We start from the raw sequence: 16,357 nt of genomic DNA, 5'->3' as shown, positions 1-16,357 counted from the left end.
TTAATGCTCCCTTTTCTATATTAGTCTATGTTAGAAAACTCCTCAGTGAAGAGCAAAAACAATCCAAACAAGCTACGTTGTTTGCTTGTGAGATTTGATCAAAGTCTCTCTTCCTATAATATCTCATTCGTTTACTCATAGTAAGAATTTACTAGGAGAAAATAAATATAAAAGAAACTAGCCATTTCCAAGGAATTAGTGAATTATGGATTTGAAAGTTGGGGGATTCAGTTTCCATACTGAGAATTATTTTTTGTGTTTCTCTTTCTAATGTCTGATGGTACCTCTTAAAGCAGAAATATCTTCTAATGAGTTAATTGATAACCTTGCTTTTTTCTTTGATTCCTACAGAAGTGAGAGGTATATTTTAACTCCTTCTCTTTTTTTATGTATAGATAATAATTATTGGACTTATAAGTGCCAGATTTATTAGATTTTTAATCTAAATTTGTAATGAAATTGTTTTGATACCCAAGCTTTGGATCAGTTCATGTTAGTTGTCTTTTTCTCATAATTTAGAATTTTATCCCTATTTTTTTGTTGTTGTTGTTAGATACACACAAATCCATGTTTTTATCAGTCTTCCGAGAAGAACCAGCTCTTACCCTTGAAGAGAAATCTATGGCGCTGGTTGAATCCTGGAGACAGTTTTTCTTTGCTAGTCGACAAATACATCTTCTCTGTTTCCTCTACACACTCTGAAGCAGAAGTGGAATGTACTTTAAGGTAAGATTGCCTGATGAAATTAGATCGAGTAATAGTAATTGTAACCTAGGGGTGGCTCAGTTGGTTAAGTATATGCCTTTGGCTCAGGTTATGATCCCAGGGTCCTGGGATCAAGCCTAATGTCCAACTTCTTGCTCAGTGGGGAGCCTGCTTCTCCCTCTCCCTCTGCTGCTCCCTCTGCTTGTGCTCTCTCTCTGTCAAATAAATCAATACAATCTTAAAAGAAATTTTTCTTAAAAGAATTTTTAAAAATGGCAATTGTAACCTAATTCCTCAGCCATCCACAAATGCTTCAGTAGAAACCATTCTAGGATTAAACTAGGTTGCAGTATAGGAGTTACATGGAGTATGGTATATGTGTTCGTGTGTGTTTCTCTAGCAAACATTTGACATTGGAAACCTACACCTCAATAGTGATTGCTCGCATATGTGGTGTCTTTTACCATTGTGTTCAGAATGTATTTTCCATCTAATAGTAACCAGGATAGGTAATTTGAAACCAACTACATTTTCTTAATATTTTCTTTTAGCTTTTTAAATTTTATTAAGGTATTAATCCCTCTGGCTTAGTATAACTCCTCTTATAAAAATAACAGAAAATATAGAATTGGGAAACTGAGGAAATGAGGTATTACAATAAACATCTAATGTAAAGTTGATATTAATACACTAGTTTTGTTGAGGCAGTCAGTAGCAGATTATTTGCCACTGTTTTGGCTTTTAATTTTTTTTTTAATTTCATTTATTTATTCGAGAGAATATGTGTGAGAGAGAGAGAGAGAAGGATCAGGGGGAGGGACAGAGGGAGAAGCAGACTCCCTGCTGAGCAAGGAGCCTGATGCAGGACTCGATCCCAGGAGCTGGAATCATGACCTGAGCCAAAGGCAGAGGCTTAACCAACTGAGCCACCCAGGCGCCATCAGCTTTTAAATTACAGTCTACATAAACTGGACTAACAGAAGTAGATGGACAAAAGTGTACAGAATGTGTTCTGTGATTACAGTAGTATTAAATTAAAAATCAGTAAAATAGGGGTGCCTGGCTGGCTCAGTTGGTAGAGCATGCAATTCTTGATCTTGGCGTCATGAGTTTGAGTCCCATGTTGGGCATAGGGGTTACTTAAATCAATAACAATAAAATAGAAAATCTCCCAAAATTTGGAATTAAACAGCATGCTTCTAAATAACTGTTAGGTCAAAGAGAATCACAAGGGGAATTAGAAAACATTTTGAAAAAAATAGTACTGAAACAAAATAAAAATTTGTGAGATGAACCTAAAATAGTTCTTAGAGGGAAATTTATATTAAATGCCTGTATTAGAAGAAAGCTGTAAACCCAGTGATCTGTGTTTCTACTTTAAGAAGATAGGCAGACAGGAGCAAATTAATCCCAAAGCATAATTCCCAAAGAATAACTTAATTGCTAAAACAGTCTTTAAAAAGAAGAAGAGTTTTTTGCACTACCCGGGGGAGGGGATCCTTATGGCGTTCTACATGAATGCCCTGTGGGGTACCTAGCACCCCCCAAAGCCATCAGAACAAGCTTCCTGCTGGATTGAGGGATTCTTGTCCTAACTGAAAGGGACACGTTCACAATGTTTGGAGCCCCTGATGTCCTGCAATGAAGGCGGAGGATGTCCTCAAATTCCTTGTAGCAGGAACCTACTTTGTTGGCACCAACCTTGACTTCCAAATGGAACAGTATATGTGAAAAGGAAAAGTGATGGCATGTACATCATAAATCTGAGGAGAACCTGGGAGAAGCTTCTGCTGGCAGCTCGTGCCATTGTTACCAGTTGATGTCAGTGTCATATCATCAAGGAATACTGCCCAGCAAGCTGTGCTGAAGTTTGCTGCTGCAACTGGAGCCACTGCTGTTGCTGGATGCTTCACTCCTGAAACCTTCACTAACCAGATCCAGGCAACTTCTGGTGGTCACTGATCCAAGGGCTAATCCTCTCAGGGAGGCATCTCGTGTTAACCTGCTTACCTACCAATGCTCTGGGTAAGGCAGACTCTCCTCTGCACTATGTGGACATTGCCTTCCTTTGCAACAAGGGAGCTCAGTAGTGGTTCTGATGTGGTGAATGCTGGCACGGGAAGTTCTGTGCATACCTGGTACCATTTCTTGTGAATACCCTTGGGAGGTCATGCCTGACCTCTGCTTCTCCAGAGATCCTCAAGAGATTGGAAATGAAGAGCAGGCTGTTGCTGGAAAGGCTATGACCCAACGAGGGATTTCAGGGTAAACGAGTGCTCCAGCTTCTGAGTTCATTACTACTCAGTGGGAAGTTGCAGACTGGTCTGAAGGTATGCAGGTGCCCTCTGTGTCTGTTCAGCAGTTCCCTGCTGAAGACTGGAGCACTCAGCCTGCCAGTGAAGGTTGTCTGCAGCTCCCACTTCTCAGCCACTAAATAAGTAGGAACAACCACTGAGTGGTCTTAAGGTGCCCTTTCACAAAGGCAAACAAAATGGAAATAAGGTTGATGGAAAATAAACCGTTCTTAAAAGCTGAAAAAAAAAAAGAGTTGAAAGATTCATACTTTACAATTTTAAAACCTACTACAAAGCTACAGTAATGAAGACAGTATGGTACTAGCATAAAGAAAGACATATAGATCAGTGAAATAGAATCAAGCCTCCAGAAATAAAGCCCTTACTGTATGGCCAACTGATTTTTGACAAGATTGCCAGGACAATTAAATGGGAGAAACAGTAGTCTTTTCAACAAATGGTGTTGGGACAACTGGGTATCCACTTGCAAAAGAATATAAGTTAGACTCCTACCTCACACCATATAAAAATGGGCTTAAAATGGATCAGGGACCTAAATATTAGAGCTAAAACTGTGAAACTAGGAAAAATACAGGTATAAATCTTTGTGACTTTGGATTAGGCAGTGGTGTCTTAGATAGAACACCAAAAGCACAGAATGTGGTACAAATGGAATTACATGGTTTGTAGCCTTCTGAGTTTGGCTTCTTTGAGATTCATCCATGTTGTTGTGTATCAGTAGATTATTCCTTTTTATTTCTGAATAGTATTTCCATCTATATTATCAAATATTCAAAAAGCATTTTTTGGATTGTCTTTATGTATCAGTAATGAACAATAATCCATCAACTTCGGATTATCTTACTGCACTTTGCAGCCAAGTGGGAGGTAGCTGGTTCTGCTAGGATGTTGCACATGTGACCGTGGATGTTTCTGTGTCAGAAGAGTTAGCTTCCGATTGGACTACACGTTTGGGGAGATTTCACAAATGGCTATACTGGCCAGAACTCCAGTAGCAGCTGCGTGTGAACATGACATCAGGATTTTATTTTTTTCTTCAAAAGCCATACGAGCTTATCTGTTATTCTCACAATTTGCATTTCTCTTGGGGTGCTGGGTGGCCATCTTAACTTTTATGGGCTATCTGGACAAATAACTGACTAAGGACAGAGCTCTTAAGCCTTAAGAGAGATGGCTACTGCCCATCTCATAAATAGCTAGTGGTTTCTAGGTGGATCATTTGGAAAGATAAATGTATTTTCTGAAGAACATATTTTAGTCTATATATTTTATTCTGTGCTATCATCTGCTTTTTTCATCATCTGTCTTGCTAAGGCCAAGAGGAGCATAATTCATTTGTTAGATGTACTTAGGAAAATTACATTTATCATGACATGGTGTAATAGAAGTATTTTAAATGATTTTTTATTTTATTTTATAGAAATAGTCAAATGCTTGATGAAGATAATACACTGAATGAAACACCAAAATCTTTCTCTGTTCACTCACCTGATGAGACAACTGGTGCCCCACAGCTGGAAAGAAGCACAGAAATAGCTAAGACCCAAACTACTTCTGCAAATAGTGAGGTGAGAAATTTAAGATCTCATCCATTTGTAACATACTCCTTATTTCAAGGAGAGAAAAGACAACTGAAATTAACTATATCATGACAATACTACCGGCATTACTGTTTTTAGGTTAAGCTGTGCAGAATATCACACTAGTCCACCATGTCAACTAATAGAGATAATGAATTTCTTTCTTTGAGAAATTTGAGTAATTCAGCCCATACTTGCAGATAGATTTTTTTAATGGTAGTTTCCTGCAAAGTAAATAATTTTACAATTTAATTAAGGTTGCATGATTATTTTTAATAATTAAGATATAGATGTCTTTTTAGTGTTTCCTAGGTGAATGTAGAGACCACAGTAAGCAACAGTCAGATCCTACGCAGAGGAGAAGAATCCTTCCAGCATGGATGTTAACAGAAAATCTTGGTGATCAAAACCTTTCAGCAACAGTCAGCAAGGGGGGTAGGTTTTGTTTTGAAAACATTAAGCAGAATTCAGAAGTTTTTCTGAACAAATGGAGATAGATTAGTGGTTGTGTAGGTGTATCATTTAGCCTAACATTTCTTTAGATGTGTACATGAAGTCTAACTTAAAACATAAGCTATTACGTTATGTCATTTATCTTACATCATCTTGCTAATTACCTTTTGATTTATGTGCTGGACTTCTGGTAATGTAGATTTTCAAACATACCTGTTGGTGTCATGTCAGTGATAAAAGGTCAGCACAGTAAGAGCTTTCTAAATTAATTTAATTAAATAAAAAACTGCCAGGCACACATGATTATGTGCTGGAGGAGTCAAAGAAGAAGACCTCTGTCCCAGTACAGCTCACTATCATGGCAGATACCACGGTGATTTATGCCAGCTGCTGGGCATTCCCATTGAAGATTATAATGTTCACTTCATTGTTGTAGTCTTTTATTTGCAACTTTGTAGCCATCTTGGGTGTAGTTTCTATTGACTGCTTGTTTTCTTTCTTTCTTTTTTTTAAAGATTTTATTTATTTATTTGACAGAGATAGGCAGAGCAGCAGGCGGGGTGGGGGGGGGCGGTTGGGAAGCAGGCTCCCCACTGAGCAGAGAGCCCGATGTGGGGCTTGATCCCAGGACCCCGAGATCATTTCCTGAGCTGAAGGCAGAGGCTTAACCCACTGAGTCACCCAGGCACCCCTGTTTTCTTTTATATGGGTCACATTTTCTGTTTATTCTCAAGTTTAGTAACTTTCTATGGGATATTGGATATTATGAATGATATGTTATAGAGATTTTTCATTTTATGTTCCTCTGAAGAAATATTTTTGTTTTAATAGTGATTAATTTGGCCTACTAGGCAATCTTCTTCTAACAGGCAACTAATTCGGACCCTGCCCACTCTTTCTCCTGCTACCGTCCCAGCCACAGCCTCTGCTTAGTCCTAGCAGCTTGCATCTGCTGCTTGTCCTTCCACATGTGGCTCAGCAGCCAGTGAAGGACTTGGATCAGTTTTAAATGTAAATTTTGGTTCATGGCCCTCTGAGGCTTCCTAACTTTCTGCCTGCTCTACCAAGCCTCAGAATCTGTGCTCTGGCTGGTTAAACCAATAAGGCTGCTTTCTGCCACCTGTGGATTGGGAGATGCCTTGGGTGGATGGTGAGGGGGAAGCTACAAATTCACAAACCTCACAGTTTATACTTAATTTTTCCAGTTTTGCCTTTTCATCACTCTGCAATGCCTTCAAATAGTTGTTTTTTAATATTTTGTCCAAAATTTATACTGGTTTTATTTGGCATGATTAGTTCAGTCACACTACTCTGTCATTCTATCCTGAGCACAATTGAATACATGCTAGAGTTGAATGTTACTGCTCTCACTGCTTCTCATACTCAGCATAGTGTCATAGAAGCAGTCTCAAGATTTGGATCACATATGTTATATACCAAATATTCCTCATTTAATTCTAGTTTGGAATTTCATAGGATCAGAGTGGCCTCTTGGGAAAAGTAGGTTATATATTACATATTGTGAGAGATGTGATCTGGAGAATTTTCATATATAAACCCAAGATTTCCTGGTAAGAATTTTATTCCAGTATAGTGGTTTTCTTTTTTTTTTTTGGCATCTTTTTTTTTTCCCATTTTATTTATTTTTTTCAGCATAACAGTATTCATTGTTTTTGCACAACACCCAGTGCTCCATGCAAAACATGCCCTCCCTATTACCCACCACCTGTTCCCCCAACCTCCCACCCCTGACCCTTCAGTATAGTGGTTTTCAAACCTCCACCACCCACCATTATATATGTAACATTTTTTTTAAATAGTTGAGAATTTTTTTTTAAGATTTTATTTATTTATTTGACAGAGAGAGATCATAAATAGGCAGAGAGGCAGACAGAGAGAGAGAGGGAAGCAGGCTCCCCGCGGAGCAGAGAGCCCGATGCGGGGCTCCATCGCAGGATCCTGGGATCATGACCTGAGCCGAAGACAGAGGCTTTAACCCACTGAGCCACCCAGGCGCCCCCATATGTAACATTTTTATCAGTATCATTTCTCATTAAGTGCAGTAATTCCTCAGTTTGCAGGAAGGAAATGGGGAGTGGTGAATGGTCGTGGAGAGGGGGTAGGTTCTTTCTCTCAGTAGACCAGTTTCTCTAATATAGAAAGAATAACTTCAGTTGACTAAAGCTTGGAACAATGTCAGCTGCCTCCCTGCAAGCAAGTCCTTTTCTTTCAGAGTTGTTCTGTGTGGTAACTGCTTCTGTGCTACCACTATTAGCTTGCTTATAATAGTCCAAAATACATTTTGCTTCAAATTAAAAATAATTATTAACTTTCACTAGCCAGAAGTACCCTGTAAAATATGAAGCACCTTTTTGAGTACTTCACCTTAAAAATGCAAAGGATAACACTTTGCCATTGATTTGGACAAGAATATTATGTAATACACGATGTACTTAAAGTGCTAACACTTCAAAATAAGATAGAAAAATGTTTGGATTCTAGCATGTCTTCTTTCTCATAAGCAGACTTTGGGGGTACTTGTAAGAGCAAATTTAGGTTACTTAATTCCTTTAGAAATAGAGTTAGAAATACACATAGGAATGGTTTAGCACTTGAATCCAGCTAATTAAAAATCAAAATAATTTGACTTTTTCTGCCCTGTACTTTATTCTTGTTGTTTTATTTGTTTGTTTAAGTAATAAATCATCCAGATCAATAGACCAATGCTAGAGATTTTAAAAAATCAATTTCTAGGATGCATTTTGGACTCATTTAGAAGTAGGTTACTTTCCTATGTCTTTTGCATTTTTAGTACTATACTTTGTTCATTAATACCTATTTCGATTATCTGATTAACTTGATCCTTTGGAACCTTTTGTGTCACTAGGTACAGAACAGATAACATGAACTGAGGTTAAATGCCTTGTCCAGGATCATGTTATAAATGCCAGAGCCGTAATTGAGACCTAGCTCTGTCTGACTTTAAAGCCCACATGCTGAGCTGTGTCACTATACAGCCACCTAAATTTACCTTTTCTGTGTTGTGCTGTTTTTATGCGTTTTTGTTTTCATATGTTCTTGCATGCTCTCCTAGATCTTTTCTTAGTTTAATTCTTGATTTAATCCTTAAATATATCTGAAGTTTTGCTGTGATCAGGCTGTTCTTTTTGTTTTTCAGCCAATATAGTTCTAGTTTATTTTCTGGGTTCCCAGACACTAGCCCTTGGATGTTATCATGAGTTTCTCAGGCCTGGGCTAAAATTTTTTCCATGTCCCTTAGTGATTCACAAGTGAATATATTTGGGCAGAGGCTTTCAGAGCTTCTCTTCTCTTGGCTTCCAGTCATTTCTGTTCCCTTAGCCTCCTAAGCTCTAGGACAAGTCATAATTTCTGGGCTATGACACTTGTGCTGGATTGCAAAAGGAGCTTTTAAATTTTTAAATCCTCTACTCTGTAGTATGCTTCTTCTCCCATCTACTAACCCTCCAACATGGAGTCCTGAAAAGTAGCACATGCTGAAAAAGATTGAAGTAGTCCCCAAATCATCTGGTTTGCATTTATTTTTGTATTTTCCACATGACCACTCAACACAGATGATAAATGTTGAACTGACATTCTGTTCATTTGACTGTAACTTAAATTTTACTTAAGTGCTAGTTATTCTGTTTAGCTTCCAGCAGCCCTGCCAAATTAATCTAAGTAATTCTAATAGTTTTTAAGTCTCTCAGATTACCATGCTATGCAGTCATATCTACAAAATTACAGTAGTTCTGACTTTTTTGCTCCATTTATTGCCTTTAAAGATTTTTATTTCATGAACTAGACCCTCTAATTTTTTCCTAAAGATTTTATTTATTTATTTATTTATTTATTTATTTATTTATTTATTTGATAGAGAGAGAGACAGTGAGAGAGGGAACACAAGCAGGGGCAGTAGGTGAGGAAGAAGCAGGCTTCCCCCTGAGCCTGGAGGCTAATGCAGGACTCGATCTCAGGACCCTGGGATCATGACCTGAGCTGAAGGCAGACGCTTAACAACTGAGCCACCCAGGTACCCTAGACCCTGTAGTTTTAAAAATGGATAAAATTGACAGCTCTATCTTATTCCTGATTTTAATAGGGATTCTATTAGTATTTCAGCATTAAAATGGTATTCAGTTTTGGTACTCTTACCATGTTTAGGATGTTTTCTTTTTTCTTTTTCTTATTTTTCCTTCAGGAATAACTATTGAATTATTTGATGAATTTTTTAGTATAGATATAGTCCTGCAAAGGGGTAGATAGGGATGCAGGCAGGGGAGGGCATAGGCAAGCAGTGGGGTGGGGGTGGGGCTATAAAAGGAAAAAAGGAAAAAAAGAAATACTCCTGCATTTTCATGTGTCAGTGTAATTAGTGATATTGGTAGATTTCCAAATGTACCATGCTTGGGTTCCTAGAGTAAGTCTGACTTGTCTGGATGGCTTATTATTTTTAAGCTCTGTTAGATCAGAGTTGCTGACACTTAGTTTAGAACGTTTGCGTCTGTATTCGTAAGTGTGCTTGTTATGTTCCTCCCTGTGTGCCATCTACGTCAGATTTTAGCCTTGAGCTATGTGGGTGTTGTATGCAATGAATTAGATTTTTCCTCATATGCTCAAGGACAGTTTGAATAACAGGAATACCTGTTCCTTTAGAGAACCTTTTTATATCACAATCTGAGCCTGGTTCCTACTTTTAGTGATTGATAGTTCTAGCACATTAGGAATAGGTAAGTGCGACCAGTAAAAAATGAATGAAACATCCAGAAACAGATCAAATTAACATATAGTTAGGGGCGCCTGGGTGGCTCAGTGGTTGAATCCTCTGCCTTCAGCTCAGGTCATGATCCCCGGGTCCTGGGATCGAGCCCCACATCGGGCTTTTTGCTCAGCGGGGAGCCTGCTTCCTTCTCTCTCTCTCTGCCTGCCTCTCTGCCTACTTGTGGTCTCTGTCTGTCAAATAAATAGATAAAATCTTAAAAAAAAAAATTAATATATAGTTAATATATTAAAAATTATCAGTTCAAATTTATAGGGAGAAGATGAATTATTATATAAATGATGTTGGGAAAATTAACTTTCCATTTGAAAGAAAACAAAGTTAGAGCACCACCTCATACCATATTCTTAAGTTTTTATTGAATTAATAATCTTAATGTAGAAATTAAAACTATTAAGGCATTTGAAGAAAATATGGGAACAATATTTTTATTACTTCTGGGAGGCTTTTTTATGATGAGAGGGAGCCTGGAACCATCAAGGGAAAAGTGACAGGTGCATTTAGGTTAAAAGTGAAAAAACAAGGGGCGCCTGGGTGGCTTAGTTGGTTAAGCAACTGCCTTCGGCTCAGGTCATGATCCTGGAGTCCTGGGATCGAGTCCCACATCAGGCTCCCAGCTCCATGGGGAGTCTGCTTCTCCCTCTGACCTCCCCTCTCATGCTCTCTCACTCTGTCTCTCTCTCAAATAAATAAATAAATAAAAGTGAAAAAAACAAAAACTTTGTGTACAGAAGACACCAAAAACCAAGCCAGAGGCAAGTAGCAGACTGCCAGACCTACTGGGAGATATTATCTGTCACACTTCCAAAACATAGAAGGTTAATAATTATTTACTTAGCAACAAAAAGGAAGGTAAAACTCAGAAATTTTGGACCTAGTATATGACATACTACAGAAGAATAAATACAAATAGGCAATAAATATATGACTGCTTTGCCAGTCTTTCTTACATATTTAAATATACAGCACTATTTGATCTACAGACTCTAGGTATTTATCCCACAAGAATAATAGCATTTATAGTTTTGGTCCTCTGTGTGTTTACATGTAAATATATATATATTTGTAGGTACATTTGGTTAACCTTAGCAAGCTGGGAAGGATACACTTTGAATTGTTAATATAACTGTTAGGGGGGTTCTTTCGGAGGATGAAATTGGATGGATGTGATTGGAATGATGTGTGTGTAGTTGAGCTATCTGTCATTCAGATACTGTTAGTGTAATAGCTCATATAAGTAAATGCAACTAGTAATATTAAAAATGAAGTGATTGGTTTTAGCAGATTTTCTTTCCTACTACAGTCATTTAACTGTACCTATTCCAGATATATTTTTTTAAGATTTTATTTATCTGTTTGACAGACAGAGATCACAAGTAGGCAGAGAGGCAGGCAGAGAGAGAGGGGGAAGCAGGCTCCCTGCTGAGCAGAGAGCCCAATGTGGGGCTCAGTCCCAGGACCCTGAGATCGTGACCCGAGCCAAAGGCAGAGGCTTAACCCATTGAGCCACCCTGGCGCCCCCCCCTTTTTTAAAGATTTTATTTATTTGACAGAAAGAGATCACAAATAGGTAGAGAGGCAGACAGAGAGAGAGAGAGGGAAGCAGGCTCCCTGCTGAGCAGAGAGCCCGAAGTACCTATTCCAGATTTAGAAAAATGTTTGGTATAACAGATTTGAAGATTATTATTATTTTTTAAGATTTTATTTATTTATTTGACAGATAGAGATCACAAGTAGGCAGAGAGGCAGGCAGAGAGAGAGAGAGGAGGAAGCAGGCTCCCTGCCAAGCAGAGAGCCTGATGCAGGGCTCGATCCCAGGACCCTGGGATCGTGACCTGAGCGAAAGGCAGAGGCTTTAACCCACTGAGCCACCCAGGCGCCCCCAGATTTGAAGATTATTATGAACTAATTAAGCTCTTTATTTTATGTACTCTTTGTAAAGAGGATTTTACAACAATACTAAAATGGCTTCTTCCTATGCCAAAAAAAAGAGCTCTGGTCCTTAGAAGGAATATTTGTAGTGGAGAACTTGGAATATTGAAGAATATTTTAAACATATATTTTTAATTTTATGATTTTTTAAAAGACAATTTTATTTATTTTAGAGAGAGAACAAGAGAGCATGCTGGGGGTTGGGGAGGGGCAGAGGTAGAAAATCTCAAGCAGACTCTGTGCTGAGCACAGAGTTGGGGCTCAGTTTCACGACCCTGAGATCATGACCTGAGCCAAAACCAAGAGCCTAATGCTTAACCTGAATAAGCCACCCAGGTGCCCCTAGTTTCATGATTTTAAGTACGTGTGTGACACTTGAAATATGGTAAACTGCTGTTTGGGCAAATGCTGTGTCTTAATGTACATTTTTAGTTCTTATTATAGTAAGTTGATTATTTCTCTTGATTTGACTAATTCATATCTGTTGTAGCATTTGGACATTTGCTGCATGAAGCTGTATAGTCCTGACAGTTTCTAAAATGATATGAAATCTTCCTAATTTAGATCCAAAGGAAATATTTAAGTAATTTAGGCCAAGTTTAGTTATTGAATAGTTTATTCATAAGTTTCTTATGTATATACATTATGTTTATATTGGTTCAATTGATTTTCCTCTTAAATAATGTGGAAGTATTTCTTTCCTAACTTTAATGAAGGACTGTATTTCGGTCCACTTGAATATCCTTTTGTACAAATTTGAGTACACTACAGCCCATGAGCCAAATCCAGCATGCTGCCTGTTTTTGTCACTAAAGTTTTCCTGGAACACAGCCGTGCTCATCCCTGCATGTATTGTCTGTGGCTGCTTTTACAAGCATACAAGCTTTTACCATAGAGGCAGAGTTGGGTAGTTATGACAGACACTGTATGGCCAACAGAACTTAAAATATTTACGCTCTGGCTTTTTGTAGAAAAATTTGCCAAACCTTGCTTTAGAACATTAGTGACTACGGATTGCCTTACATACCTATATTCAGACTCTCCAGGGAATCTTTGGACCAATTCTGCTTAGGTTCACAATTCATTTAGTCAAATATTTATTGAGCATCAGTTTTATGCTAGACACATTTCTAGGTGCTGAAGACGCCAGGAGAGAATGGTGAACACGACACATAAAGTTTCTGTCCTCGGGAAGTTGTCATTTGAGTGTAGGGGAGACAGATAATTAAACATGAAAATTGTCCTCTTAAAAACAGTAGATTTTGAGGGGGGAGAGATAGGGTGGCTGGGTAATGGACATTGGGGAGGGTGTGTGCTTTGGTGAATGCTGTGAATTGTGTAAGACTGATGATTCACAGACTTGTACCCCTGAAACAAATAATACATTGTATGTTAATGAAAAAAAGAGTGGATTTTTTTTTCTGATTAGAGGAATCATAGATTTATTAAGAAAATGTTATACTGACTTGGGTTTGCCGTATATATTGAATCTCAGGTAAATATTATATGGGGTACAGTGTCCATTGTTATTGAGATTTATTTTAGAAATTGGTGAGGTTTGTGGTGATCACTCTTGTTTTTGGGTTATTTTGGGTTCTTTTTTTTCCATTTTTATTTTGGGTTCTTAATCTGTTATTAAGTTGAATTCCTCACTGTGGATGTTAGGGGCTCAATAATTGCATGTCAAATTCATTGGATAGCTAGATGTTAAATTTTCTATTAGAGAAATTCAGTGCTAAAATAAAAAATATATATTTAACACATATCAAATACTCTGCTATAGTTGATATATTGTACCTCATTTACTCCTTGTAACTCTTTGAGTTGTTATTATTATAATTCCTTTCATTGGGATGATAAAGCCAGAGTTCAGAGAGGTAAGGTGAAGCAGTTCAAAGATGACACCTGTTCTTATTAGCATATTGATGTGGCTCTCTCCAGGGCTGGAGATCCTGGCCAAAGTGCTGCTTAATACTTGTTTGAGATATACAAATAAGTGTTTTCAAGTTGGCATTAATCTGAATGGAACTTTACTTTTAATTGTCCTTTAATCCTTTTTCTTCTTTCTTTTAATGGAATATTGACATTTGAAGATACAGGAGGTAATTTTTTTCTTCTTTTTCATTGTGTGTTTAAGATAATATAATCCAGGAAAGTGGAAAAGAAGAAATCTGCAAAGATAAAATTCAAGTAAACATAACACAGCAAGGAAGAAAGCGATTAATTTCATCAGGAAGTTCAGAAAGTACATCTGCAGAACAAGACACAGGGAAAAAGTGCAAAGATGCTGATCAGGAAGAGTCTATCACTTCATCCAAGGTGATTTTTTTTTTAATGTATTATTTGGGGGTGCCAGACTGGCTTAGTTGGTAGAGTGTGTCTGTTGACCTGGAGGTTGTCGGTTTGAGCCCCACATTGGGAGTAGAAATTAAAAATAAAATCTTAAAAAAATTTATTATTTGGGGGCGCCTGGGTGGCTCAATGGGTTAAAGCCTCTGCCTTTCGCTCAGGTCATGATCCCAGGGTCCTGGGATCGAGCCCTGCATCGGGCTCTCTGCTTGGCAGGGAGCCTGCTTCCTCCTCTCTCTCTCTCTGCCTGCCTCTCTCCCTACTTGTGATCTCTATCTGTCAAATAAATAAATAAAATCTTTAAAAAAATTTATTATTTGATCATTTGTTTTCTTCAAGTGTTCTAGATAAGAATTAATTATATGCTGTATACAGTAAGGAAAAACCAAAACTGTTCTTTATTACCGAGTTTATGTAGATAAAATCTAGCCCAGATTTTTTTGGCTTACTAAAATTAATATAGTACTTACTTTGTAGAAAACAAATCTGCTTAATATAGAAGTTTTCAGACTAGAAAAAAAGTGGAGACCACTTGACGGTTATAATTGGTACCTCCATTCTGAAAACCTGGGTTCTTTTATTGGTCATTCTCAGACTACATATAATCACCTTTTTTCTTGATACCTATGAAGAACAACTGATAGACTAGTTCTTAATAGCCTGTTGCAGCATTACTTCTGGGCTAATTTCACTATTTAAAAAACTTCTCTTTCCTCTTTCAATTTTTGCTAACTCACTAGAATGGTTTGGCTGACTTAAGCATTCTTTAACACTGGGTACTTAATGAAAATGGGGCCTATTATTGGATGCCTTTAAAAAAAAAAAAGAGGGAGTTAGAGAGAGATATTTCACAAATAAGTGAGCAAGCCCAGGGCAGAAAGGTTAGATATTTTTCCTCTTTAGAGAGACGTGGCTTTAGGTAATAGTTTTTATAATCGTTACAGACCTATGGCTTAGCTTCATGGGTCTCCATCTTTTTAGTGTCTGTGGACACCAAAGGAGTAGATTGGTTTTAGAATAGTGTACATTGAAATGTACTGTCTGCTCTTCCGGAGGTTTGGGCCTTTTGTAGTACTCACTTCATTCCAGCCTCCTCTCCCATTAGGAAAGATCTAGCTTCTTGCTGGATCCTTTCTTCTAGGTAGGGAAGTGGGGTCTAATCCCCATAGGGTCAACTGCTTGGCTTACTTATGGAGTCAGGTTTAATAAATGAAAACACAACATTTTCTGACTCACGTGTATTGACCATAACAAGTTATTAAGATAAATCTTGTTTAACTTTGGAGCACCTGGGTGGCTCAGCTGGTTGGGCATCTGCTTTTGGCTCTGGTCATGATCTAGGGTTCCTGGTATCAGGCCTGGCATGGGGCTCCCCCTGCTGGGGAGGGGGAAGCCTGCTTCTCCCTCTCTGTCCCCTTCTGCCTCTGCCTCTCCCCTGTTGGGCACTTTCTCTCTGTCAAATAAATAAATAAATAAATAAAATCTTAAAAAAAAAAAAACTTGTTTAACTTTGAGTCCTAATATGCTATATTCTCTGAACATATTAGTATGACTGCCTTGTTTTTTTTTCCAAAAAAGAAAAGTTTTCTGATTTTTTTCCCAAAAGAAAATCTGTAGTATATGTATTTTGCTATGTTTATCCCAACCCGTTACCCAAGTTTGCCAATGACACTTAAGAAACACTTTTCTTAATTTATAGATTGCAGAGAGGAGCAGTAAACAGATCCAAGATATTTGAGGTATTTGTGAGATTTTGATGACACACAGATTAGAATGCCTACAATTTTGTGACTCTACTAATGTCTGGTCATAAAGATAATTGCTCTGAAATTGTCCCTATTTCTCATTAATTTTCTTGCATCTTTCTGCAGCTCCTTATGGGTTATGTAACTGTCCAGTTTGGGAGTGAACATGAGGGTGCTTGAATCTACTAACTTTAAAGAAATAATCTACATAATTTATATAATCTAATTAGGTCTCTGTTATAAACTACAGAAGGAGGCCTAACTGAAACAACTGAAGCAAATAGTGTTATAAAGCTTATTAACCGTTGCTGGGAAGCCAACTACCCTAACATTTAGTGACCTAACAATGTTTTATTCTTATACTTCTGTGGGTTGGCTGGGCTCAGTTGGGCATTTCTTTTGTAACATCTTTATGGTGTAGCTGGGCTGCATTCATTTGGGAACTCAACAGAGGCTGGAGCATCTGAAATGGCTCCATGA

General features: G+C 37.8%; 1 protein-coding gene across 2 annotated transcripts in view; it reads left to right on the top strand.

Annotated features, from left to right (window-relative positions):
- The window catches only part of APLF (aprataxin and PNKP like factor), an 88,271-nt gene that overhangs the window by 24,327 nt on the left and 47,587 nt on the right, over positions 1–16,357 (top strand). For both annotated transcript variants that reach the window (XM_045979994.1, XM_045979993.1), the window contains 4 exons: positions 554–726; positions 4,441–4,588; positions 4,903–5,035; positions 13,921–14,102. In XM_045979994.1, the coding sequence (XP_045835950.1) occupies positions 554–726; positions 4,441–4,588; positions 4,903–5,035; positions 13,921–14,102 (636 nt within the window). The remainder of the gene's footprint in view (positions 1–553; positions 727–4,440; positions 4,589–4,902; positions 5,036–13,920; positions 14,103–16,357) is intronic.

This window comes from Meles meles, chromosome 15 (genome assembly GCF_922984935.1).
Source record: "Meles meles chromosome 15, mMelMel3.1 paternal haplotype, whole genome shotgun sequence".
Taxonomy (NCBI): domain Eukaryota; kingdom Metazoa; phylum Chordata; class Mammalia; order Carnivora; family Mustelidae; genus Meles; species Meles meles.
The sequence above is the reverse complement of the archived record's forward strand: the minus strand, read 5'-3'. Positions and strand labels throughout refer to the sequence as shown.